Source organism: Manacus candei, unplaced genomic scaffold (assembly GCF_025592945.1).
Source record: "Manacus candei isolate 608988 ecotype Guabito, Panama unplaced genomic scaffold, ASM2559294v1 h1tg000037l, whole genome shotgun sequence".
Classification (NCBI taxonomy): Eukaryota; Metazoa; Chordata; class Aves; order Passeriformes; family Pipridae; genus Manacus; species Manacus candei.
The window spans coordinates 14521968-14547018 of NW_026138085.1; the positions used below are offsets into that span (position 1 = coordinate 14521968).

Genomic DNA, 25051 nt, shown 5'->3' on the forward strand with positions numbered 1-25051 from the left:
AGTAAAGGCTCCCTGGGGAGCAGAAGATGTAGAGCAGTGATTGCAGCACAGCCCACAGTTAGCCACCTTGTACTGGATCAGGAAAGGGCAGGACTCACCTTGAGACTCTGCAGCCTCTTGACTGTGCTCGTGCTAGAAAGGTGTGGGTTTGTAAACAGCTAATTACAGACTCTTCTCTCTGGTTCCAGTTTCTTCTGTGGTGGGCAGGGATATCCTGTTCTTTTCAGCACATCTTCATCTCTTCTCTAGTTGGAAGGGGTTCTGCTACTTCTCCTTGGGCCTCTTTGCTTGGCTGTTTGCTTCTGCTGTGCTGATGGCTTGAGTCCCTCCACACTGTTGTGTACTCTTAAAATTCTTACACTTGAGGTGTTCAGGGAAGGAGAATTAGACTGGTGTCCTCTTGAAGAGCTTCAATACTTAATATTTTCATTTTGAAAACTGTGGATGGACCATTTATATTCCAAAGCAGAAAAGTCTTGTCTAGTGTGCTGCATGAGCACGTACTGGCATGTAGTGCTAACATGCTTGTAAAAATAAAATACTTAGCTTTATTTTTTAAAAACCATTTTGCTCAGAAAGTACAATGTTAATGATACTTGAAGTGGCTGTTGAAGTTTTCAAAGCAGCTGAAATTGTAAACAACAAACCACAAGATAATTAGGTGTCATAGACTTAATTTTGGCTTTGCTTTCAGATATTATGCTTGAATTGAATAGTTTCGTGTCACTGAAAGAAGCAAGTATTGTGTACACTCTGGAAGCCCAGTATTGGAGCAGCTGTAAATGTTGAAATAATTGTTTACCCTATACAACAAACTTGCCTCAGCTTTGCTTTGAGCTACAAATTGTTAGATCCTCACATATAATCAAATGTGAAGGTTTGGAGTATGCATGGCCTGGATTTATGATAATGGCCTGAACTGCACCAGCATTTTTTATTAGTGAGCAGAGATCAGTCTCATTCTGGGTATCTTTGTGTGATCAAGCAATGCTGTAAAATATGTGCTGACAAAAATGAAACCAAGGATAACAGTAATATACAAGAAAATAGAGGTTTTTTACTATTGCACCAGGTAGCCCATAGCAGCTGTGAAATAAACCCTTCTAATGAAAAAAATAAAGTCAAAGTGGCAACTGTTGGTGTATTGGAACTCTCCTGGTAACTTGCTTTTATATTCAGACACTTTTTGTGAGCACTTTGTAAAGTCTAAACCCAAATGACTTATTTTATATTTCAAATTTCTTATATTCCCCCAAATACGACTCTTTTTGAAGAAATGAAGTAGTGGGCTTTGAGAGAAATACTTAAAGCAGTCAGTCATCCCATGCCAACTTTTAGCAAACAAAATGGTGACATGGATTCATCTGAACTTGTTTTGTGAGATGGTGTCATAGAACTGCCAGCATTTCTTCATCCCCTTCCAGCTCTGTTGCTGCTTTATTTAGTAACAGGGATTAGTAGCTCCTTTTGGAAAGTCTGTCAGAGTTGTTTCATTTCATATATGCTGAGCACAAGGCAACATCCAACCCAGCTGTTTTCAGGACTAGGATGCAGCAACTGCCATGATTTTAGTCACCCCAGACTTCATGCTGTGGTTGACAATTTGAAGTAGAACTTTTATTGAAGAAATAATAAAAAATGGTTTATCTTAAGATGGAAAGCCATTGTCTGACTTCTGGTGATTGAAACACTTGACCACTGGCCTTACTTTAGCTTTAAAAATGCTATATGGTTAAAAAGTATGATTTCCACCCCCCACATTAGAAGCTTTTAGTTCTTGAGGGTGTTTTGTGGTCAGGGATGATTATGAAAATGTTTTCAGCTGAGAATGCCATTCCTAAATCTTCTAAACATACTTTTTGCCAACAGACTGCAGACGTATTATTGCAACCATGTGATGAAGATGCAGATGTTGATGGAGAAAATAATAGTGAAAGGTTTGTGTTTTTCTGTACCCACTGACATGGCAGGATTTGCAGCTTCAGTTTTGAAATGTAGAGTGTATCAACTGTGATTTGTCACAACACAGCATAATATGGGGGAGGTGAACTAAACATACCACATTTCACATATGAAAACAGGATAAGATTGAGTTATCTTTTTATATGATATAAAAGGCATGGAACTTTATGTGCTTAAAAGAGAAAATAACTATAAGCCCATATGATATGGCTTTTTCTTTGAACAATCCTATGTTCTGGGCAAGAGAAGCAGAAGAAGAAAAAGTTATTTTCTTTAAAATTTTTTGGCACATTTTATTGCTCTTAATGATTGAAGAATTAATGCTGGTAACAGTGACTAGCCAGAAAGCTTTGTTAATTTGTAGTTTGAGTTCAGCACTGATTGAAATTTCAGTTTGAGTTGAATGGAGTTTTAAAATATTAACCCCCAGTTCAAGAATAAAACTCTGAGCTGTTTCTATTTCCAACTTGGTTCAAGCCCAATTGTTTAAATGCTTCAGTTTGATATTCCCTGTGAAGATCACAGAGGGGGGGAAAAAAAGAAGTAATGTAACTTTTATTCCTCAGAATTTTAATTATTGCTTTAAGTAAATGCATTGTCTATCTGCTAAAATGGACTGGGGTTTGTGAGAATAAAATTTAAGAGGATTTTATGGTATTTATTGTCCATTAAGAACTTGTATTTAAAATAATTTGGTCTGTGTCTTCTTTTTAGGGAAAATAGTATATTGCTTGATGGCAATGATAGAATATCTTCAGAGATAACTCTGGTAAGATGATGATTTCATTTATATATGGATACACAGTGTCTTATAAACTTTTATGAAATACAAATGTGAAGAAAACCAGTAAATTTAGCTTTTAACATCCCCTGTTGGTTGGCCTGCTCCAGGGCTTGCAAAACCTCTGTTAGAGATCTCATCATCTTCCTTCACAGAAACTTGGGGCAGCAGAGCAAACTTATACATCTCATGTAAGGAATGTTTTGTAATGTAAATAATTGCCTCCCGTTGGGACGTGTGTATTTATAATTCCTCGAGTTCGGAAAGACAACTTTCTGGGGAAAAAAAGTTCCAGAAGCGCTGGAACTGATATAGGCACTGGATTTCCATTGCTAAGTAGTAATCAAATTGTTTCTGTTGCTTAAATGCAGGATTCAGGTAGCAAGACGTGTGATCTAAATGCAAACACTGACCCCGAGGTGCTGGGGGGTGGCAGCGTCAGCGGTTCCGAGGAAGCTCCGGGTGTCCAAGTGCCACGTCTGGATCTCAAGAACGTATCCGATGGTGACAAATGGGAAGGTAATTTCCACCCTTTAGCTCACTATATAGTCAGCTAGGAGTGATAAAGAGAACATTTTACAAAGTAGAAGCAGCAGACAACTTACCTTTTCTTTTGTTCCATCTGAACAATGTGTTCCTCTCCACGGGGTACGATGGGCCAAGGCTGACACAGGTACCATCTCAATTCACAACTATCTGCAACTTAATTAAGGACCTTAAAAATGTATAAAGAAAAAATAGTCAAAGGAACAACTGAAGAAAGAAAGCAAAAAAGCCCAAGTTTCATTCTAGGTGGTTTGGTTTGGTTTTGCTTTTTATTGTTTTTAAAGTGTCTACTGGTTCCATGACCCTGAGTCTCTCATCCAAGTCTTTAAAACCACTTTAATTATGTCATATAGTTAAATTTCACACTGTGTTTTGTCTTTTTTTTTTTTTTAATGCAAACTTCTGAAGTTCTAATGCTAGCTGAATTTGACTTAAAATCACTGAACTGCCAATTTATATTTCAATTTTTCTGAAATATCTGTTTAAAACATCAGGGATGTCAGATGTTGGTTTTCATGTCATTGGACAACTTGAAACATCTCTAAATTTTCAAATAAGGCAGATGGATATTATTTCAGTGCCTCTTCTCCTTCCACTATTTGGATTTTAGGAAAAACAACATATTTGAAACATAGTTTTCTCTCAGACAGGGTTCCTTATGTTTTTGACCTTATTCTTCATGGCCTCCCAGGCTTAGCAACCCCCGAGCTTGTGACTTTACTGAATTTTGTTGCTCAAATGTCTGGTAATAGCTGGTTAGACTGTTGCTTTACTTAAACAGACCATAAGCCCTTTGTAACCAGAGCAAAACATTCTCATCAATATCTTCTTTTCAAAATACTTCTTTTTATATGTACCTTATATCCCATTTCCTCTGCCTGGTGTTGATATTTGAAGTCATGGCACTTTAAAAAATACAAGAGATATAATGTGCTAAAATACTCTGAGCTGTCACTGGCAGTGCAGTGGCCACAGTCCACTTGCTTCTGATCTGAAAAACTTGCAAATGCAATTTGATTAATGCAGTGCAGGTGGACTATGCAGGGACAAGGTTTTAACTTCCAACAGGCTGTTCCAGTGCCAGCTGCTCTTTAATTATCACAGTCAGGTGTTGGTAAGACACTCCTAACAAAGAATGCACTGAACTTCTGGTTGCAGTGTTTAAAAATATTAGAATTAGTAAAGAGAAGCTGGATGTGTGTCCTGTGACAGTGCAGCTCAGAGCTGTGTTTCAGCACACACAGCTTTGTCCTGAAGCTCAAGTGGTGGTAACTTTATTGATAATTTGTCACTGGTGTTGACTGTTTTCCAAATTAATTACCTTCATGAATCCATACTGCCCTTATAACCACTTTACAAATGATGAGGTTTGCAACTTCATTAGATTTGTACAGTATTTGCTGCTTGGTGGTTTTGAGCCCCAGCAAACTGCACATTCAGGGAATGTCATGCACAGAGAGGTCGATTTGCAGGCATCCAAAGACACTGAGTCCAGATTTTCATTCTTCTTGCCCAAGTTAATAACTGTCTAAAGTTAAAAAAAAAAAATCATCAAAACCCTGTTTATGTTCTCGGTGTTTTATTTACATTAGTTGCTTTACTTGCATATTACATTTTTTTGCATCCATTATTTGTGCTAGTCTGATTTAATACATATTCTCAGAAGGTTTGTGGCTTCCATTTTCATTATTTCCTTAAATCTGCTCATAAAAATTGCTTTGGTTTTACTTTATGACCCCTCCTTTGAAAAGAAAGTAGCATATTATATAAATTTATATTATAAGTTTCTTGGTATTAAATCATGATCTTTTGCAAGGTGTTACTTCACTGTTAAGGTATTTTAACTTTGGCTATTCTTGGGTTCTTTTTAGGATGGTTATTAGGATCTCAGCCTTCCAAGGCACTGCAAGTCCTTGTGGCATTCCACTGAAGTAGAGTGACTTTGTTGGGAAATCTGTAGTAGTCCAAATTTTCTTACAAGATTTGGGTTATTAAAGCCCATCTAATAGAAAACTGAACATGAAAATGAACACCAAATGCTTGCTGGTTTAAGGCAAAAATGCAGAGTGGTTAATTTATATTTCTAAGTACTTTTTTCTGCATTTGCCCTGCTTTTTGAAAATCACCACCATCTTTATTATTTGCAAACTCTGGTCAAAAACTTATTTAGATCTTGTCCTTTGTTCACGTGAGGATGCTTGAAACTCTTAATAAACTACCAAAAGTCTTTACTATTCCTGTATCAGTTCTTTATAAACCTTTTCAGTAAAAAAATTCCAATTGGCCAGGGGCTGAGCATCCTTACCTGCCACGGGAATTCCTTGGAAGCTGAGAGTGCTCAGGGCCTGGCCCGAAAGACGGGATGTTTTTCCCTGGTACTGTATCTTCCTGCTTTACATGTTATGTATAGTTTGTTCTGACTGTGCTGTGTGTTCACTTTAGTATTTTTGCCATTCTTTTTCATTTATTAGCGCCATGCCCTATCACTTTCCCCCTCATTGATTTCAAAACAATGCATCTGCAGAGAGAAGGGGAGGGTAAGTATGGTTCGCCATACGTTCAGTTATCTGCCTTTTGATAGTTTATGGTTTGCTTTCTAACTAACCCTTCACCTGCTGTCCCTTATATCTTGGGAATATTCTGATCTGCAGTTTTTTTTTGTCGATACAAAAAGGTCCCCTTCTTGTATCTTGTGCTGTGCAAACAGGCCAAGATCATGGCTGAAAAACGAGACAAAAAAATCCCAATCGTACTTAGTAAATACACGATGGAAAGCAGGTACAAGGGTTATTTTTTTTTTTTAAAGATTAATTTGTGGGTTTTATTGTTGTTCTGCACACTCTGAACCCAGTTTTCAAATTTCTGATTTGAACTGGAAAAATATAGACAGCACTTTGAAAGGAGAAAGGGAGGGTGGGATTTTAAATTCTAGTGCTTGGAAGACCATGTCAGCTTTTTGTTAGACAGTAAGAAAACTATGTCAAAGAATTGTAAGGGATGTTAGGGATGAACTTTTCATAGGGATTTGAAAGGATTGATTGTTTTGGAATCTCCTTCCTAAAAAATCACCTTCCACAAATTAAGAAATCTCTTTTTCTCAGTGGTGTCAAGATAGATTTAATCTTAAAACCCCAACAACACTCTTTTAAAAAGACTTAAGCACATGGGCTTTGTACCTAGAGAGGTACTGTCAGGGTTACCTTCTTCAGAACCAAGAGGACAGTCTTTCCCAGTACATGCATATGGTATGAAAACCAATTTCCACAGCAAAATGTTGCAATGGACAATAAATACATTCTCCTAATTTTGGATTTCTGATACATAAATTAGGCTCTTTTACACTGTTGAACTGCTCAGAAATGCATACTCCCAAGATACACTTTGAAAAAGGGATCCTAGTGTGCATACTTCATTTCAGTACCTTTTTCTTTCAGTTATATGACAGAATTTGTAGCTTTCTGACGTATTTCAATGTTTTTATTCACTTTGTGTATTGACACCACATCCTCTATAGCATACAAGACTAAGCATTGGGTACTCATTTTTGTTTCCTTTTGACTCTTGTTTATAATTCTGTTAACAGAAAAGTACCATTTTGTGTCCTTTTTTTATCTTCTAGATCCATTTCCTGCTTTCAAATCTTGGCAGGAAGACAGTGAATCTGGAGAAGCTCAGCTTTCCCCACAGGCTGGAAGGATGACTAATCATCCCTTGGAAGAGGACTGTCATCCCATACTGTCACATCGGAGTCTGGATTTTGGGCAAAGCCAGCGTTTCTTACACGATCCAGAAACGTTAGATTCTTCATCCAAAGCACTTTCTTTTGTTAGGTGTGTATTTTAATGCAGTCTAGTGGGTTTGGGGGCAGGAGATGTTACTGGCAGGATAAAAAAACCCCAGCAGTTTAAGAACCTCGTGGGTTTTTCATGACGTGAATTAATTGCAGACCAAGGTCAAGTGTAGCATTATGTGGCCATTTGACTGTTCTGCCTGCCCAGGAACTGCCAGAGTGAGTCAGGCCAGAGGTTCATCTGGGGTGGTATCATATCTCTCCAAGTGGCCCCTGACAGATGCTGAGGGAAGGAGTATAAAAATAGGGCAGGTTTGCAGGCTTTTCCCTGGCATTTGGTCAGGGCTTCTGACAACCAGCTGTGATGGCACTTCCTGGGCTGAAGGTAGTATTTATAGCCTTTGTTTTCCAGGCTTTACTGGTCTATGATTTTATGTAAGCTCTGAGGTTTTTTCCTTTTAGTTTATGAAAGCAGAGTTGTCACTAAACAAGCTGCAAGTTATTTGTGTGACACTGGGGAGTGTGACCCTCCAAAACTGTAACTAACCTGTGACCTGCACTGTCTGCTGCTATTACTGGGAAAGGGAATTTGAGAACACTTCCCATGCTCATTAGGGAAGAAATAATCTCATGAAAGTGGGAAAATCTGGAACAGGAAAGACCAAGTTTAGAGTGTCCAGTTGTCTGTCTGACAGATGCCAAAAATACTTGCCCAAGTTTTCTCCAGTGAGCCACAGAAGAGAATGGACAAGCACTGTTAAAATGATGTAGAGAGTGGCCTGCAGGAAAGTGCTGGTGTAACAGCTGTTCTCCTCATTCTGAAGCTGATAAGGATCTACACTAGTAGATTATTAGATTAGTATTGCTAATATCTTGAACTAGATGTCACTGGCTGTGTTGAGGCATCTTTCAGGCACCTTGTGTAATAAGTGTGCTGGAAAATTCTCGTCTCAGTCTTGAAATAAAAAGGCTTTGCAAAAGCAGCAAATGTCAAGGAGCTGAACAAGTGCAAAATATGATATAAAACCAGAACCATATGCTCTACAAATCTATTAGTAAGATTTAAGAAAGTTATCAGTAAGACCAACAGAGGATGTGGATGTTTTTTAGGTAAGTATCTAATAACTTGCCTGAGACAGTCAAGTAAAGCTGTTTAATTACCAAGAATTGTTCAGTGGTAGCTTCTATTCTAGGCTTTATTCTGTGCCCAAGAAGTCTTTAAGAACTACTGAGTATCTCTCACTTAGGTAAACAGCCCAGCCACCAGAAAGGTGGCAATTAGTACATTAGTTTACTACACTTGAATTTCAAATGCTGTTTTTCTGTTATGGTTGTTACTGAAATTAGAGAGGAAAAAATAACACATCACATCTTGAAGGCAGCAGCTCAAAGAACTTTGAGTAAATGGCTCTGAAAACTTGAAAAGAATGCAGTGTGAACTAGAGGAAAAAAATGAAATTAGTCACCTGTTACTTAAATATACAAGTTGTTTGCACTCGTTTAATTATTTAAATGACATTTTTTAAAATGTTTTTAATACAGAACACGAAGAGCATCCTTTAGCTCAAAAGATGACAAAAGGGAAGACAAGACACCTTATCAGCTTGTCAAGAAATTACAGAAAAAAATAAAGCAATTTGAGGAACAGTTCGAAAAAGAGAAAAACAGCAAGGTAGGTTACCAGTTCTGTTTTCACTCAGGGTGTAAAGGACTGCATGACAGGGCTGAGTGATTCTTGTAGTCCATCAGCGAATAACTGGGGGCTCACAAGTGAGAAGAATTTTGTTACACACTACTGTCTGCAAAAGTGAACTGAGCTACAGCAATACTTGAAAATGTACCATAATGCCAGAGCCAGAGTGACATTTATGTACTGAGACTAAGGAGATTTCAGATGTGGAAAAGCAGAAGTGTCTTACCACTCTGTGGTTCAACTTCTGATATTGCTTCAGTTTTAGTTTCACAAATGTTTTCCCTTATGTTGGCACTGAGATCTGACCTGATACTGAGTGGCATCTGGTCACATTCACTGTCAAATATTAGCAAATCTTGAAAGAAGTATTTATAAACAAGATTTAGTGTATTTGTTCTAAAATGTAGTTTATTTGTATTTTTTCAGCCCTCCTATAGTGATATTGCAGCCAATCCAAAAGTTTTAAAGTGGATGACTGAACTTACCAAATTGAGAAAGCAAATAAAAGGTAAGAGATGCTACAGTTTCTGGTTTTTTACAACTGAAACAGCTAAGGCATTCAGTAAAATTCCACAGGACACTAAAAAATGTTTCATTTCCACATTCTGAACTATTCAAAAATCAAATGATTCTTGTGGCTTTAGTTCATTAGGAGACAAACTTTGCCTTGGCAAATTGCTGTGCTCCTGTATTTGCAGTTAAACGAACCGAGAGTGTTACTTCTTTTAAACCTTTGAATTGAGCAATTTTTCTCCTTTCCAGATGCAAAGCAGAGGAGCTCAGAAGGAGAGTTCATACCTCAACCACGTCCACGAAGTAACACTCTTCCAAAAAGCTTTGGTTCCTCTCTTGACCAAGAGGATGAAGAAAATGAAGATGAGATGCGGGTTGTGCAGAAGGAGAAGAAGCCCACCAAGGAGGCTACACTGGAACTCATCTTGAAAAGATTAAAGGAAAAACGAGTGGAGAGATGTTTGCCAGAAGATATAAAAGTAAGCAGGAGGTTGTGGTTATGGGATAGGCTCTTTCCAAGAGAATAAGAGAGGGAAATAGAGCCCTGTCAGACACTTCAGATACCATTTTATCAGCAAAATGATGCCTCTTTCTAGCAGCCCTTTGCCAGGCCATAGTATCTCAGGCTCTGTGGGGAAATTATCAAGATGAACCACATTTTCCTTGCTCACTCTTTATCAAAATATTTACAAGTATGTGCTGACAATATTTAGGTGGATGAAGGTGGGATGTGTGGTATTAACTAAGCTAAGTTTAGCTGAGGCATCTGTGTAGCTGGTAATGTAGAAAAGCAGTTAAAGTGACTTGTGTTTGATTAAATGTTAATTATTCTTGATAGAAAATGACAAAGGACCATTTGGTAGAAGAGAAAACATCTCTCCAGAAAAGCCTCTTGTATTATGAAAGCCAACATGGACGGCCGGTAATACTTGGTTTTACTTCAAACTCTCTTATTGTATGTGTAGACAACAGTAACTCTTGTGCAGTAGTTAAGACCAGAATTTAATGCTGGTGTGGGGGTTCTTCTTTTTCCTTCTCCAAAACACAAAGGTATCTATTGGCCTCCATGTTGGCATCCGAGGAACTTACTGCATTGACTTCTAAAAAAAGAAAAAAGTATGTATTAATAGGCCCCTTCTTCACAAATCATCAGGTTATCGGAGTTTGCGAAGTGATTGGTGTTATTTGATGCCTTATATGTCTGTGAGGCAAAGAGACATCTTAAAAACAAACAAGATTATAGAATTTCCTGGGAAAAAACCAGAATTGTTTTTCTGGATTTCACAAAAAAAACCAGAAAAGGCAGTTCCCACCCCTCTTTCTACAGTTTCATCTTTTTCTTTTTTCCCTTGTCATTTCTGTAGAACCATCATCATTGCCAGGCACACATTTTTTCCCTCAGTTCTTGGTCCCTTTTTTGCCTCTTTTCCATGGATATTTAAAAACAGGGTTTGCTTCTTCTGAAGCTCCCCTGACTTTTAGGAAGAGTTTAAGTCTTTTTCCTGAAAAATGCAAGTGAGAAAAGAGAGAATGAAAAAGCAGCCCCTTTTTCCCATTTATTTGCATAAACCCCATTCCATACACACAGTTTGAGGTAGTTTTATGTTCCCATTTGGAATGTACGTGGCCTGGCAGGAGAAGCACACTGCTTTGTGTTTGCTTGTCTATTATTTAGTGACTGGTATAATTAATTCTGTGGTTTCTCTGCCTTTAGGTTACTAGAGAAGAAAGACATATTGTGAAGCCACTTTATGACAGATACAGACTTGTAAAACAAATGTTAACTAGAGCAAGCATTACTCCTATTCTTGTGAGTAAAACAAATGCTATTTCTGTTTATTTTCCCACTCCTGAACTGCTAGGCTGCATTTAGAAGAGCCAGTAACAGTGTGCCCTAAAACATCTTTCTTGTGGAAGATATAAGACCATGTTGTCATTGTACTTGAGGCATTTGATTTACTGCTGAGAACAGAGCAGTTCCAAGCTGTCTGTGACCTTGGTGGCTCCTGGGAAGTAAATGGTTCTCGGTGGAACTAAGCGAGCTGTGCTAACTTGCTGTGGCTGAGACATTCCCAAGTCTCTGTGCTAGGTATGGATGCACAGCACATACTGTACTTTTAGTCCTGCCCAGAATAGTAACACCAGTTGCAGTGCAGGTTCCTGTCAGCAGAGGCATGAGTGACAGGATGGCCATCAGAACCATTTCATTCCTTCATGCTTCCCCAGAGTGAGAGGTGTTACCAGCGCCTGCAGCATCTGTACGACATCTGTGCTTTTTCATTGTGTTTTCACTTCATTTCCTCCTGAATTGCAGTGCTCTCTCTTCTTTTCTTTCCTCTCTCTGTGGTCTTGCGAGAGATAAGGAAGAAAAGTTTTCATACTGTGCAAGGAAATTGTTGTAACCTTGTTTATGGTACCTGTAAAACAGCTGGGGAGTGACAGCCAGCTGGCTTTGTTGTGTGTGAGCTCTGAGCAAACCTTGCATCCTGACCCAGACTTGCAGAATGCCTGTTTTGATGTTGGCTATTGACCCTTTTGGAAGGAAGGGAACTGCATAGCTGATGTGAGACAATCTCTTTGCATACAGACAGTTCTCTGAGTAGCTGGGCTTACTCAGCAGGAACTTAATCTGCTGTTTACATTGTCACTGACATTTCTTAGCTCTCCCCTTTAAGCCAAGTACTTTGAGATAAAGGGATCAGTTCAAGACCTTGACTTTCTTGCGCATACTTTTTTTTTTTTTTTGGTGGCTACTTTTAAAGAAAAACATGATTTGCATCACAGTCATATTTAAGTTGAAGGGCTTTTATATCAGTATCCCTTTTTGAACTCCATAAACACAGGTTGCTCTTAAACACCAATGCATTTCTCAGTAACTGGTGAGTCAGAAGGTTTTTGCTGGTGCCCTTGACTGGTTGAGCTTTATCCCACCTCTCACCTCAAAAATCTGACTCTTGAGCTGAGATGCATTTTACATTCTGGATAGCCTTATGACTATATCATAATTGTTCTTTTATTTTTTTTGGCTGTGAAATAAAGGGGTGGGTGATAGCCCACCAGAAGAGACCTTGGTAACATGATTCCTAGTCTGTGCTGTAGGCAACATCTGTAAAATCTTTTTCACAGGCCTTTTGAAACCTATAAGAGATATGGGGAGCTCTCTCATTTCCAAGGGTTGTTCAGTGGTAGTTCTAGGTAGGTGTATGGTGTATTCAGTGCCAGGTATTTCAAGAATATATTTTTTGGTTTATATGACAGTTGATTCCATGAGATATCTCCTATGGTATTGTGGTTCTACAACACTGAAGGCTGTATGGAAACATCCAGAGAAGCAGGAAACTCTTTACCTTTCATGAACTAAAGTCTTGTGACAGGTCATTGTCTGTGTGGCTTTTATGTTCCACCTTTCCCCTGTTCAGAGTCCATCTGTTGGAATTGCTCCTGCTGTCCAGGGATAACAGATGAGCAGAGCATTGTGGCATGTGTGCAACTGGCAGCTCACAGGGGCACCTGCACAGCACAGGGGCACCTGGCTCAGGCTGGACTTCAAAGGATTTTGTCTCTGAGGTGGCAAGAGATATCTCTAACATCACACTTCCAACTGCCAGGCTTCAGAGTGGTCTGGAAAAAGAACCTGGCAGTATTATTCCCAGTGTATGCCTGGCAGGAGATAAAAACCAGCTCTGGCCTTGAGTAACTGAGGTGTGCTTTGGGAGGAACAAGGGTAAATATGAAATTCAGAGATGTCACTGTGCTTTATGAATCTTCTACAAAACATGGAGAGAGCGAGTGCTTTTTAAGTCCAAAGAAGAGTATTTTTGCATAGATAATAAGCTTCAAGATTTACTTCTATGTCAAGGATACCTTGGGCACCTGAGCTTTTTGGGTTGTGTGGTTATTTTGTTTGTGCTTTGTAAGTACGTTTGCAGTCTTATTCATCTAAAAGAGGAAATACTTTTAGGTATTGGGTGATTTGAATAAAATTGTGACTTCAAACAGCTTTTGACGTCTAATTGCACGTAATGAAACAAACTTCCATTTTTGCAGGGCTCACCATCAACCAAGAGGCGGGGGCAGATGTTACAGCCCATTATTGAAGGTGAAACTGCCCATTTTTTTGAAGAAATTAAGGTATGTCCAGTGCTCTTTTAAAAAATACTTCCCAGCACTTGTAAAAGGAAACTGAAGTACGTCATATTTATGTTGAACTTCTGCTTTGACCTTCAGGAAGAAGAGGAGGAAAGTGATGGTTTGTCTTCAGACCTGAATGATATCTTAAAAACTGCTGCCCAAACCCAGCCCGTTCTAAGCCCAGTTGAAAACTCTGAGTCTGATGTTGAAGATGGTCAAGAGAAGCTGACCCGGGACCTGAGGCTGTCCAGCACCCGAGCTGCTTCCATGTATGGAGGATTTAATTTTAAGAGCTGCAATTATTGTACTGACAGTCATGGTACCAAATCTGTGATGCTGGGTGGAAGGGAGTGACGTGTTCAGCGTTTCTCAGGAAATGTTTGGATTTAGAAGAGTGTTCTTTGCTCTGACGTGTCTTAAGATCTTTTTGTATTCAGTGAATTGTTTAGTATCTTCTAAACCTTCTTCAACCTTGAGCTGTGTAGACAGCAGAAAATTTTACCCCTTCATTAACTGCTGGTTAATAGCAGTTTGATCTCAATATTTCACCATCAGACAGACAGCATGTTCCTTCTGAGCTAGGCACATGAATTATTAGTGCAGCTAGCTCAACTGTTTTTGAGGAGTTTAAATTCTATTGTATGGCCAACAGTATTTTTCTTTCTCTTGCAATTTTTAGGCCTGAATTATTGGAGCAACTGTGGAAAGCCAGAGCTGAGAAAAAGAAGCTACGTAAGACATTACGAGAATTTGAAGAGGAGTTTTATCAGCAGAATGGAAGGTTTGTTTAGCACAAAACCAGATGCTGGGCAGCAACCTCATGATGCAGCCAAGTATTTTTTTTTTCCTCTATGGATGTTGCCAAATGGAATCTGATCTGTTTTGATCTTTGCTATGAATAATCTCCTGAAGGAGATAACTTCGTGTATTTTTAACAGTGGAGGAAGCCTGCTCCTGGATTTTGCTTCCTCTGTTGCAGTCTGTAAAGCACAGTAATTAAAATGGGAAAAGTGAGATTTTTCCATTTAAAAATAATTAGCATTTAAAAATACTTACAAATACTTACATTTTTATATTAAAAAACCCCTCATCCTTTTTTTTAACATAGGGCAGGTAAATTTGTCTATTTTTCCCTTGTTCCAGTAGGTCAGTCCTGACAGTGGATATTTGCTTTACCAAAAAGGGTTATATAATTTTTATTCTTCTTTGTATTGCTTAGTTATTTTAGGCTTCTCATTTGAATATATGTTGTCATGAATTGGATTGAATTGCTGCCCAATTTTTGAGGTGTCTCACCTCATGAAGAAAACTAACAACACTCCTAAGAGGTCAGTCACTTGACTGGCAGTGTTCTCACTTAACTATCCTTTCTCCAGTATTTCTCTTAAACTACAAACTCTTGGACCATTGGTCACACAAATTCCAGTAATGTGGCTTCACTGTGCACTTACTGAATTTGGCACTTAACTCCTTTTGACTTCAATGGCAAATAATGAGGTTAATAAGATTATTGGATTAATTCATTATACTCCAGTCTTAAATAAGAATAATTCCCTGCTGTCAATTTGTGGGTCATTCTACATACAATAAAAATGACTTAAATTTATTTGTATTTTTCTGTAATCTGTACACAGAATCTGAAATCAAAGCCTTCATATCCTGTTAATAAAAACCCCAGAAGAGCTTTAGACAACAATTAGCACACAATGCTGCAGCACTTGTGCTGAATAAATGCTGCTGGGTTTACAATTCACTTTTTTAGGTGATGGCAATGAACTAAAATATATTTTAGTGTCTATTATTGGTAAACAAGCTGCCAAAAGTGTTTTCATTTCATGACAAAAATGCTTTTGTGTCTGCCTTGCTGCAGGATGGAGGGTTTAGTTGAAATTCTGATGTGCTTCTTTTTCCAGGAACGTACAGAAAGAAGATCGGGTCCCAATGCTTGACGAGTACAGGGAGTACAAGAAAATCAAAGCCAAGCTGAGGCTGTTGGAAGTCCTTATCAGCAAACAAGATTCTTCAAAATCCATTTAAATGCTATTCCTCCAACCTGTTGAGTAACATGGTGTTTCCATATACTACCCCTGTACTTGTTGGGTGCTTGTGTTCATGTGTCATGCACTGTTGAAAGAATCCAGTTTGTGCACTTTATTGTGGTGCCACTAGGACATGTTTGAAGGGTAAGCAGGTCCTGTCCAGAGAGCAAGTAAGGTTTCTGAGACTGCTCTATCCAACTTTAGCAAACACAGTTTCCATCAAAGCTTTGTATTCCAGATGCATCCATCTTGTTCCAAAACAACCATAGCTTTTTTTTTTTTTTACTTTAGCATTCAAGAACTTTGAGACTTTTGTTATTACCAACTTTTTGCATTATTGAAGAAATTCTTAATTACCATAATGCTACACTGAACTACTCCTCTTGCCTATTTTTTTATTACAGGGGGGAGGAAAAAAAAATCAGCAAATTAAAGGTACAGCTCTTATTCCTGGGACACTTAAACAGACTGAAATTCCTTTCAAAGGACTGCTGTGGAACAACTTTAGGTTTTGATATTCTAAATTGCACCTATTCACAGTAATAATTAACATCTATGGATTTTGCTCATTAGTGGTCACGTTTCCTCCTTGATAAAGATGACAGTGGACGAACCAGAAAGTGACCTTTGCTTAGTGGCTTTTAAAACTTGGAAAACTGAAAAGTTCAATCACATGCTGCCTACAGGACTTATGTTACTGGTGTTCCTTTGATCTTTTCTTTTTTTTTTTTTCCTGGTTGTTGTTTATCACCCAGTGGTGACGTAGTGTTTTGGCTGAATTGGATAACGCACCTCCGCTCTCGGAAGATTTGAGGAACACAAAGAACACTTTGGTGTATGGGAAATCTGATGGCACTCGCACTGGTGTAGCTCCAGCAGAAAGGAGCTGGCTTAGGACAGTTAAAATCCCACTGTACCTGAAATAAGTATGGTGTCAAGGGCTAAAATCAGTGTAGTTAACACGCACCACAGGCTGAGCGTCGGTCGGGAGTGCAAAGATTACTGCTGTTTATCACGGTTTTGTTTTACAGTTGGAGAATAAAAACAAGTTATCTAACCCTTACGATGTAAGCAACACAGTTTATGGGCCTTGCATGATTTAGCTTCAGAGTTGAAACTAAATAATGTTCTGAGTATCACATCTGCTGTGCTGAATGATGATTTAGCTACTGGCTTTACGCTCTGCAGCAGCCACACGCGGCCGTTTCCGAGCTGGCAAAATCAAAATGTTCATTTTCAGCTGGTGCTTTCTCAGTTTTTATTTATTTTTTTTTTTTCTTCAGTGTATCAGTTTGATTGTGGCCACGTTTTGCATGCACCTCCTCTCAACTGCATGTTTTTATGACTGGCTGGTATCAACATAACTATGAATTCACTCCGCTTTATGAAAGACCAAAAACGAACTTTCTCACGACGTAAGAAATGGCTCGCATGTAACCTCAGAGACTTGCTGTGCTGTCATGAAGCATATGAAATAGGTTGCAAGTAGGATTTTTAGTGCTCAGATTTCATTTGTGTACTGTAGGATACTCCTTGGTTTGTTTTACTCTGCTTGTAGGCATGTAATTCTGGAATTCAGAAAAAAAAAAGCACTAAAACTATTGAGCACTGGTGGTATGCCTTTTTTATTTTCTTTTTTTTTTTTTTTTTTTTTTTAACCTGCAAAGTGATCTGGGACCTTAGAGAATTATGAGGTTAAACTAGTCTTGAGACCATTTACCAATTTTATTCAGTTCCATTGTGCAATGTACACTTCAGTTCCTTTTCTATCAGTCTGCAGACACGGGTGTATCCAAACATTGAAACTAATGTGTACTGTATAGTGTTGTACATGAATGTTTGTGTTTTATATACCACATGCAAAATGTCAATATGCACTATTTAAATGTTTTAAATAATATATTCCTCCTTTATAATGCTTAAATCTATATGATTCCAATATTTTTATAAGTGAGTGAGTGATCAGACTGGTTCCAATTCAGAATTAACAGCTGCTTTGTGTTTGTTATGCAGTGTTTGGCTGTTTATTCAGTATAGTAGATAAGCATGGCAACAGTTAATGCTGAGTGTGTTTTGTGCCATCCTTGTTGAGCAATAAATAAATGGTAGAACTAGGCATTTTGTGATATAACAGTTTTACTTTGGTAAAAGCAAAACCTATATATCTATATGGATATATAGATATGAAATATATATAACTAAACCAGATATAATTGCATTGCTATGTCTGGTGCTCATTGTATAGACTTTTATAATAAAAGTACCTTAACCTTTATTGTCATATATCTTTGTTTCTCATCATGCTTTCTCCTCCACTGCCATCTGAACTGGCAGCTGGGCTCGTGGTGCCGTGTGGGCTTCAGTTCCTGCTGGGAATGATGCAGGAGAAACCAGGAGTCTTGCTCCTTCCTGCCCCAGCAGCTGCAGTTTGGGAGTAGATGGGGCTGAGAGCTGAATCAGCCATTACTGGGCTAATTAATGCACCTTCAGCTGAGCATGTTTGATTGTGTCTCTGTATCCATAATGATCTCCCAGCCTTGAAATCAGTATCACAGCAGTTACTGCTGTTTGTGGCCAGAAAACACTGGCTGCACACGCTGCTGAACACACCAGAGGATGCTTTTCCTCTCAACCAGACTTTATTTCACAGCAGATTGTTGTGAGTTTGTATATGAGAAGTGTTCAAGGTCCTTCGAACTGACTCTTGTGTTGAATTCTGTGAGAATCCACCTTTCTTCAGCCTCAGGCCTGTCAGGGGATGAAGAACTGAAGGTGAAGACTCTGTGGCTGTGTGGCCCTGCAGGTAAATGGGAATAAGGAAATACCAGGAAGTTGAGGGAAGTTGAGGGAGCGAGTGAGGGGGAGGAGGTGGAAGCAGCCTTGGGCATGTTCTTTGGACAGAATAACCTGCTCTCTGTTCACGTGGCCTTTCTCTGAAAATGAGGGGGAAATACAAACTCTAAGAACATTTGACGTGAAGAATGAACAAGGTTTCTACTGATCTGCTCTACAATCCCCCATTTTTCCTTAATTCTGTTATTATTCAAAGAAATTTTCTGTGATCAGCATGCTAATGTGAAAACAAAATTCCCTCCAATAGTGGTGTAGTGGGAACTGCTGCAAATCCATGTGCATTGAACTAGGAAGGTTTTAATGAGAAAAATAATCATGTTGAACACCACTGGTCAAAATGGGGAAGAAGCATGTTTTTGAGGGTGCAAAAAGCTCAGGGATATTGGGACAAATCTTTTTTTTCTGAAGAACCAGTTCTGAGATGGTGCAAATCTAAAGTATTCCAAGCTTGACCTCTTCAAACAGGTTTGCCTGAGCCACTTTGTTAACACAGGGCATGGAGCTTGCAGGGAAAAGCCAGGCAGGCTGTAAGGAGGGCGGGAGAGGTTAAGGGGTGTCTGAAAGCTCTTTTGGGAAGTTCTGGGTGAGTAACTGTCTAAAGATTTTGAGGCTCCTGGTAGGAGAGGGGCTGCCAGGAGGAGGGAAGGTTGGACATGCCTGAGGTGCCATACACCTGCTTTCCGGGCTCTCAGGCTGTTGAGTAATCAAGATAAACATGTCATCAGTGACCTGTTTTCTGGGACAAGTGTCCTGGGGTACTGCATGGCAACCAGACCCCTTTGGAAGTGAAGGGAAGAAGGGTTTTATTTTAAACCAGTCCCTTGAGAAGAGAGTGGGTGGCTTGGCTCGGCTTGGCCAGGAGACCAAAGTACAATATCAGTGAACCCTGACAGGGGTACCCTGTGCTGCTGGGCTGGAGAAATCCTCCTGGGTCCCTGGAATACCTGTCTGCTCCCTTCTCTGTGACTCTGCTCCTCCACAATGGCATTTGGCCCAAGGAGACCAGACACTGTGGAGTAGTGTGATAGTGCTTTGCAGGACCAGGGCTTTAAAACAGAACTTGGAGGACTTATCTAGGATTTAGGATGCCCTGGGGGCTGGGGATGGTGTGTCATGCACAAGCCGAGCTGTGCAGCAGCAGAACTCCCCCGGGGCAGGGACTGTGGGTGCAGGGAGTGCTGCATCCCAGTGCTGAACCCCGGGTTTTCTCATAGCACCTTGTCCCTCGGGCAACGGGTGTAGATGGATTTAGGAACGAAAGGGATGTTCTGGGAATTCCGGCGGGCTCAAGGGTGAAGCGAAGCGCCCTCTGGTGCCTCCACCTGGGACTGCCTGGTCCAAGGAAAAGAGATTTGGGGTTTTTCCCGAAAGCGTAACTTCATTCTTGTTTTCTCTGAAGGCAACAGGTGTCTGGGACGGGAATTGTGCAGAAATAAGCGTTAACCTTGGCAGCTGATGCACCACCGAAGGAAGCAGTCAGGGAAAGTGAGGGCTGATGATCCCTGTGTGGGACTGTGTGTGGATGGAGGGATCATTGGCTACGGAGACTAGGGTTTGGAGCACGCCCAGGATGCTGCCAGTGCTCGGGATCTGCTGTCCTGGTCACACAGCTGTGTCTCACAGCAGCCCCAAAACAAGGCAGAGGAATAAATGTCATCCAGGCATTTGCAGGGCTGGGCAGTTCTGAGACTAAAAGCAGCACCTGAAATGTTCAGAGAAAAGACACAGAACCAACAGTGTTTTATACCTTTATTAACAGTCCTGCTGTTCTTATCCAGAAATAGAAAAAAAAAAAAACAGGGAGGGAGGACTTTGGTTTTGTTTAACCTGTGTGAACAGTCTCTGTTACCAGCTGAGCTCACACATTTTGCTGTGCCCTCCTGCCTGAAGCATCCTTCACCTCGTGAATGCTTTTCAGCACTTCCCTGAGCTTTGTTTTAGTGATGTTTGTTCCCCAATGGACCTGTGAGCCTGGAGAGCCCAGAACACACAAACACAGCCATGAAGCCTTGAGGTGGCACTGCCCTCATATTGCATTTGCAGACTTCCTCTGCTCATCCATCAGCTGCCAAGGGTCTGAGTCCTGAAATGCTTCAAAAGCACAGGGTCTTACAGTCTCTGTCCCCCTCCCTGGGCAGCCACAAGATGTGCTGAAAGAGTGACAATATTTTAAATTATTGTCCCACCTCACTCTTGACTAATTTTCCTTACAAGTCCCTCTACTAAATTCTTCCCTCCCTGAGGGCAGCTGTTATCAGCCAGTATAAAAGTACTTAAAATATCTTAAAATCACTGACTTTGTGTAGATCTTCTGCCTCTCAGGTTGTCACTGGTGAGGGTTTCACCTACGGCTGCAGCTGCCTGGGAGTGGGAAGATCATCTGCAAGAACAGACTCCCACACACTTTCTGCTGGAATTTCTGCAGTGGAGATGTAGCTCTGAGCTGTGACTGAGTTCTTTCCCTTCCTGTAGCTTTGATAACTCCAAAGGGCTCTATTGAACACCAGAGAGGTTAAAAAAAAAAAAAAAGGATAAAAAACCCCAGACAAAGCCAGCACAGCTGACTGGGACACCAGGAGCACAATCTCTCCTGCAGGAAAAGAGGTGGGCAGCTCTGCGGAGAAAAGTGTTCTCCATCTGATTAAAATGTGGATTTTCCTTCTGGCCCTTGCAAAAGGTCAGGATACAGAAATACACAGTTCTTTTCAGAGCCAAGAGGGATGGCAGGCATTGTTGTGCAGTGGTGTTTACAGCCAGCCTGGGGGCTTTTCCCTTTCTTCTTGTAGAAGTGATTTTGTAAAAAATATGTTGTAGAAGTACTTGCACAGACTTACCCTGGCTACAGAACTACCAGAGACTGCTGAAAAACTTTTTGTAAAGCAGGGAGAAGCTGCAGTAATCTTTCTTCTTGCTGCAGATGTAGCCTGTGACCCAATAGATTGTGTGAAACTCGTTTGTTTTTCATACATCTGTTTCTGTTTAACATTTGGGCAAATGCCCAGCTCACAACTTTATACCATTGCTAAAACTTACTGGTCTCACTCTGCTGTTCAGTGTGTGATCTGGGCCTGAGCAAGCTCCCATTTGACTTTTGGGGCATAATTAGTGATTTTTCTTTATTTATAAGTCTAGCTTTTATTATTGCTACGGTGTTAAAAATAGTATCCTGTGGAGAAATGGCTTTTGTAAGTAACAGTGGGGACAACTGTGACTCCTTTTGTATTCTGCAACTTCTAAAATACAGTCAGCAGTTTCTAAGAACATAGGAAAGAATAAAACCCACCTTTTCTTTAGCACTGCCTCCACTGGTTTGGCCCCAAGAGCACCTGGTTAGGAACAAAGGTAGACTCTAATTTTAGAGAAGTTTTCACTCTCTGTCCAGAGATCAGCAGATCTATTTATAAGCAAGAATGCCATTAAATTGAGTGCCCTTTCATGGAGCCACTCTGAATCAAGTTCAGACACATTCTGCCTTCCTCTGCTGTTAAAAAATTTTCATAACTTCTGGCTACAAAATTGTGCCTGGCTACAACTATTATAGCCAGGCTGCCTGTACAGGTCATACCTGCCTAATACTGGGTCTAGGATAAGGCTGAGTTTGAGGAGGCTGCTTGGCCAGGGTGGTTTCCCAGCTGTTCCAAAGGAAACAGCTGCCCACAGGCAAGATTTTTTTTTTTTTTTTAAGTTGAGCTTGGAATTTGTGTGACCCGTGTTTATGAGGACAAGGTAATTTTAAACTCTTCTGGAATCTCATAAACAGGATTCTCCCTAATCTAAGCTAAAAGCTTCACCTTTGCAACTCACCCATGAAAAGGTAAAAGTGAGCATTTATGCTGTGCTTGAGAAACACTGTGATTCCTGAGTACAAAGGAAGGGAACACAAGCCAATGCTTTTATCTGAGGAAGGATGATGTTGACAGCATGTTCACAACATGTTGTTGTGAAGGACTTACCAGGATGCAAGGAAATAGAAGTCTGGATAGACCTGGACATCAGCCAGCAGCTCTTCTTTAGCAGGGACACTTTTCCAGTGCAGATGTTGGAGGCAAGGATGGATCCTGAAGGAAAGCAGAAGCCAGTGAAATTCCAGTGCAGCTCCCTGCCCTCTCCTCAGGCTGTCATTTCACACAGAAAAGACTAGATTGACTTCAGAGATTCTTGCTTAGATTTGAAGTACCTGAGCTTTTTAGGTGTTTTACCATAAGGTGTACACACAAGCTTTATTGGCCAAATCTTTTGTAACTGTGCTGTGATAATTCTGAGCTTGTGCTGTCTCATGCCACACACATTCCAGTGTTACTGTGTTACCTCTGGTGTGCAGCAGCACTTCCCTGTCCTACAAGGATTAGGGCTACAACAAACAAGGTGGGTAATGAGTAGGAAGAACACAGAGCCAGTGGACAGCAAGGCCAGAGAAGAGTTTGTGTGCTGAACCAGAGTGGGAGGTCTGCGAGGACCTGAGAGCACCCTCAGTGGCAGGGAAAAAATAGGGGGCTGGTATTAGTTACCATCCCTTTAAATCACCTCAGCCCTTATTTTTCTAATATTGGTAATAATGAGGACTAATAATCCAGTCTTTGACCTTGTAAAAGGCTATGAAATCTATTCCACCAGCCATCAGCAACCAGTGCACAGACCAGACACCAACTATTGCCAAGAAAATGGAAAGGATGGATCTGAGTCTGCTCCCTGCATTGACTGAATTTCTGCAGTTTGGATGAATTACTGCCTTGCCAGCTGCTACCTGAGAAAAGTGGCTGCACGTGCCTGAGGTGATCAGCCTTTCCTGGTGTCTTTATGGAAACGCCATGCCTTGTAAATTGGATTTCATGTGTGGTAAAGGTAAGAGCTCCCCTGATTATCCAGAAGAGGTTTATGGATATGAAATACAAATACATGTGTGTGATTAATGCAGCTCGAGTTCCTTTCCTGAGCCAGCTGTTCTGCCTGAGAAACAACAACTTCTCCCCACTCTCCTGCTTTGATTTAGGTGAGGTGAAGATACATCCTCCACTGCTGTACCAGCCCACAGATCCCCCGTTCCTTGGGGACAATGAGGTTGAGGTGTATTTTCATCTATCAGAAATGGGAAAACAAAGCAGCTCAGCTCATGGAACCTGAACTGAGGTAAGCTTGAACTTTTATTTTATACAATCCTTGTTAGTTGTTGTGCTCTTCTGCGTTCACAACTGACCACTTAAGCCAGACCTTGGAATAACACTTTTCTTTACATGAAACACTCACAAGATATGCAGCCTTAAGATATTCCCATTTCTTTTTACATTCACAAAGCAACAACTGTTTGTGAATCTGGATTTCACCCAGCATGGGCCAGACAGTTTATTACTTTAATACCTTATTCCACTGCCTTAAATGAAATATCTCTGGTTTACACAGTCCATTGTTACCGAGGCGTGTTCACGTGTTCTTCTGTTGTGTTGTATCAGTGCTAAATGAAGTGTGTGAAGCAGGCCTTTGGCTCTGAGTCCAGAGTATTTTAGCATGATTCCAATTTATAAACATGTGATTTAAATTCAGGCCTCCTATAATTGATTTCTCCAGAGATGTCAGAGGAGATAAGAACACTAACATGTGCTTCTGCTCAGCTGGGCTCGCTGTTTCCAGTTCTTCCTGTCTCTCTGTTGTAGACTTCCCATGCCAAAACTCATCTATAAAGTTGGAACAAAACCAAATCCATGGTTTATCTCGATGTGAACAAGAGAAAAGCTCATCTAATCACACTCGTGGTTGCAACTAACTGTAGGATCATGGCGTTAAGGGCTTGGTTATGTTTTCAAAACCATTTTTGTGCTCAAGTATTATTACTTGCTCAGATTCATCCCTTAGACTAAGTCAGACTCAATAATGATATTCACAGGGAGTCTTCCAAAAAAGTGTGGAAATACAGGTAGATGGAGCAAGTGTTGTTGCCTCTTTTCAGCTGGTGATTCTGGGCTGCTCCCAACAGCAAACTCTCATAGTAACTGTGGCTGTTGCTGTCTGGGAGGGTTCACATCGTGCTGTGATATCACCCCAGAGGTGGGACTTTGCTCAGGTCACTCATGTCTGTGCTCACCCTGCTGAACCTCACTGGAGGGAAGGGGCAAAGAGGGGCTGCTCACAGGCTGGAATTAGAGGATGACAGCAGCTTCCAACCTTGCTCTGCCATCTCAGCTGTCACTCAGTTGTGCTGGGAAGGGCAGTCAGGGCCATCTCGACCCCAGTGACGCTTTTGGGCGGGTGACAAGTGGAGTAAGGAGTGAAGGTGCAGCTGACACACTCATTGCTGGTAAAGGGTTGAAGTCACCTCAGTTATTTATGACTTGTGTGTACAGAGAGAGGTCTGTCAGGAAAAGGATGTGAACCTTCCAACGTTCTAAAGGAGCCCATGGACAAACTGGATACTGGATTGCACCTGATCATCTCCAATCTGCAAAAGGACATCAGGGGAGTTGTCTTGGAGTGTTTAATCACTTGGGCAGCCCAGAGGAGAAGTGTGGCTGCAGGATTTTTCTGGCATTTTAATAGTCAGTTCAGATTTGGGGGGTTATTTAATGGTACAGTAGTGCAGGGCAAAGCTGAGGTCTCATTTTTTCCACTGTGGAAGATGCCCATGGGGTTTGCTGGCTAGCAAACAGTGCACCTCTATGCTGGCTAGCAAACAGTGCACCTCTATGAGGAGTTCAGGCTAGTTCAACCCTCTTACAGCAAGTACAGTTGAAAAATCTTCAGTTTTGTTTGGC

The 25051-nt window shown here is 40.5% G+C and overlaps 1 protein-coding gene across 9 annotated transcripts in view; it reads left to right on the forward strand.

The window, feature by feature from the left end:
- FAM13B (family with sequence similarity 13 member B) overlaps positions 1–17738 on the forward strand; it is a 45203-nt gene extending 27465 nt beyond the window's left edge. For 3 of the 9 annotated variants that reach the window (XM_051794043.1, XM_051794045.1, XM_051794044.1), the window contains exons 12-25: positions 1870–1937; positions 2677–2731; positions 3115–3262; positions 5761–5826; positions 6909–7119; positions 8622–8751; positions 9199–9280; positions 9535–9764; positions 10124–10207; positions 11000–11095; positions 13333–13416; positions 13513–13685; positions 14096–14197; positions 15330–17738. In XM_051794043.1, the coding sequence (XP_051650003.1) occupies positions 1870–1937; positions 2677–2731; positions 3115–3262; positions 5761–5826; positions 6909–7119; positions 8622–8751; positions 9199–9280; positions 9535–9764; positions 10124–10207; positions 11000–11095; positions 13333–13416; positions 13513–13685; positions 14096–14197; positions 15330–15453 (1653 nt within the window). In that variant the 3' untranslated portion in view covers positions 15454–17738. The remainder of the gene's footprint in view (positions 1–1869; positions 1938–2676; positions 2732–3114; positions 3263–5760; positions 5827–6908; positions 7120–8621; positions 8752–9198; positions 9281–9534; positions 9765–10123; positions 10208–10999; positions 11096–13332; positions 13417–13512; positions 13686–14095; positions 14198–15329) is intronic. The other 6 variants (XM_051794048.1, XM_051794047.1, XM_051794046.1 and 3 more) reach the window with 6 other exon arrangements.
- Positions 17739–25051: the final 7313 nt, after the last annotated feature.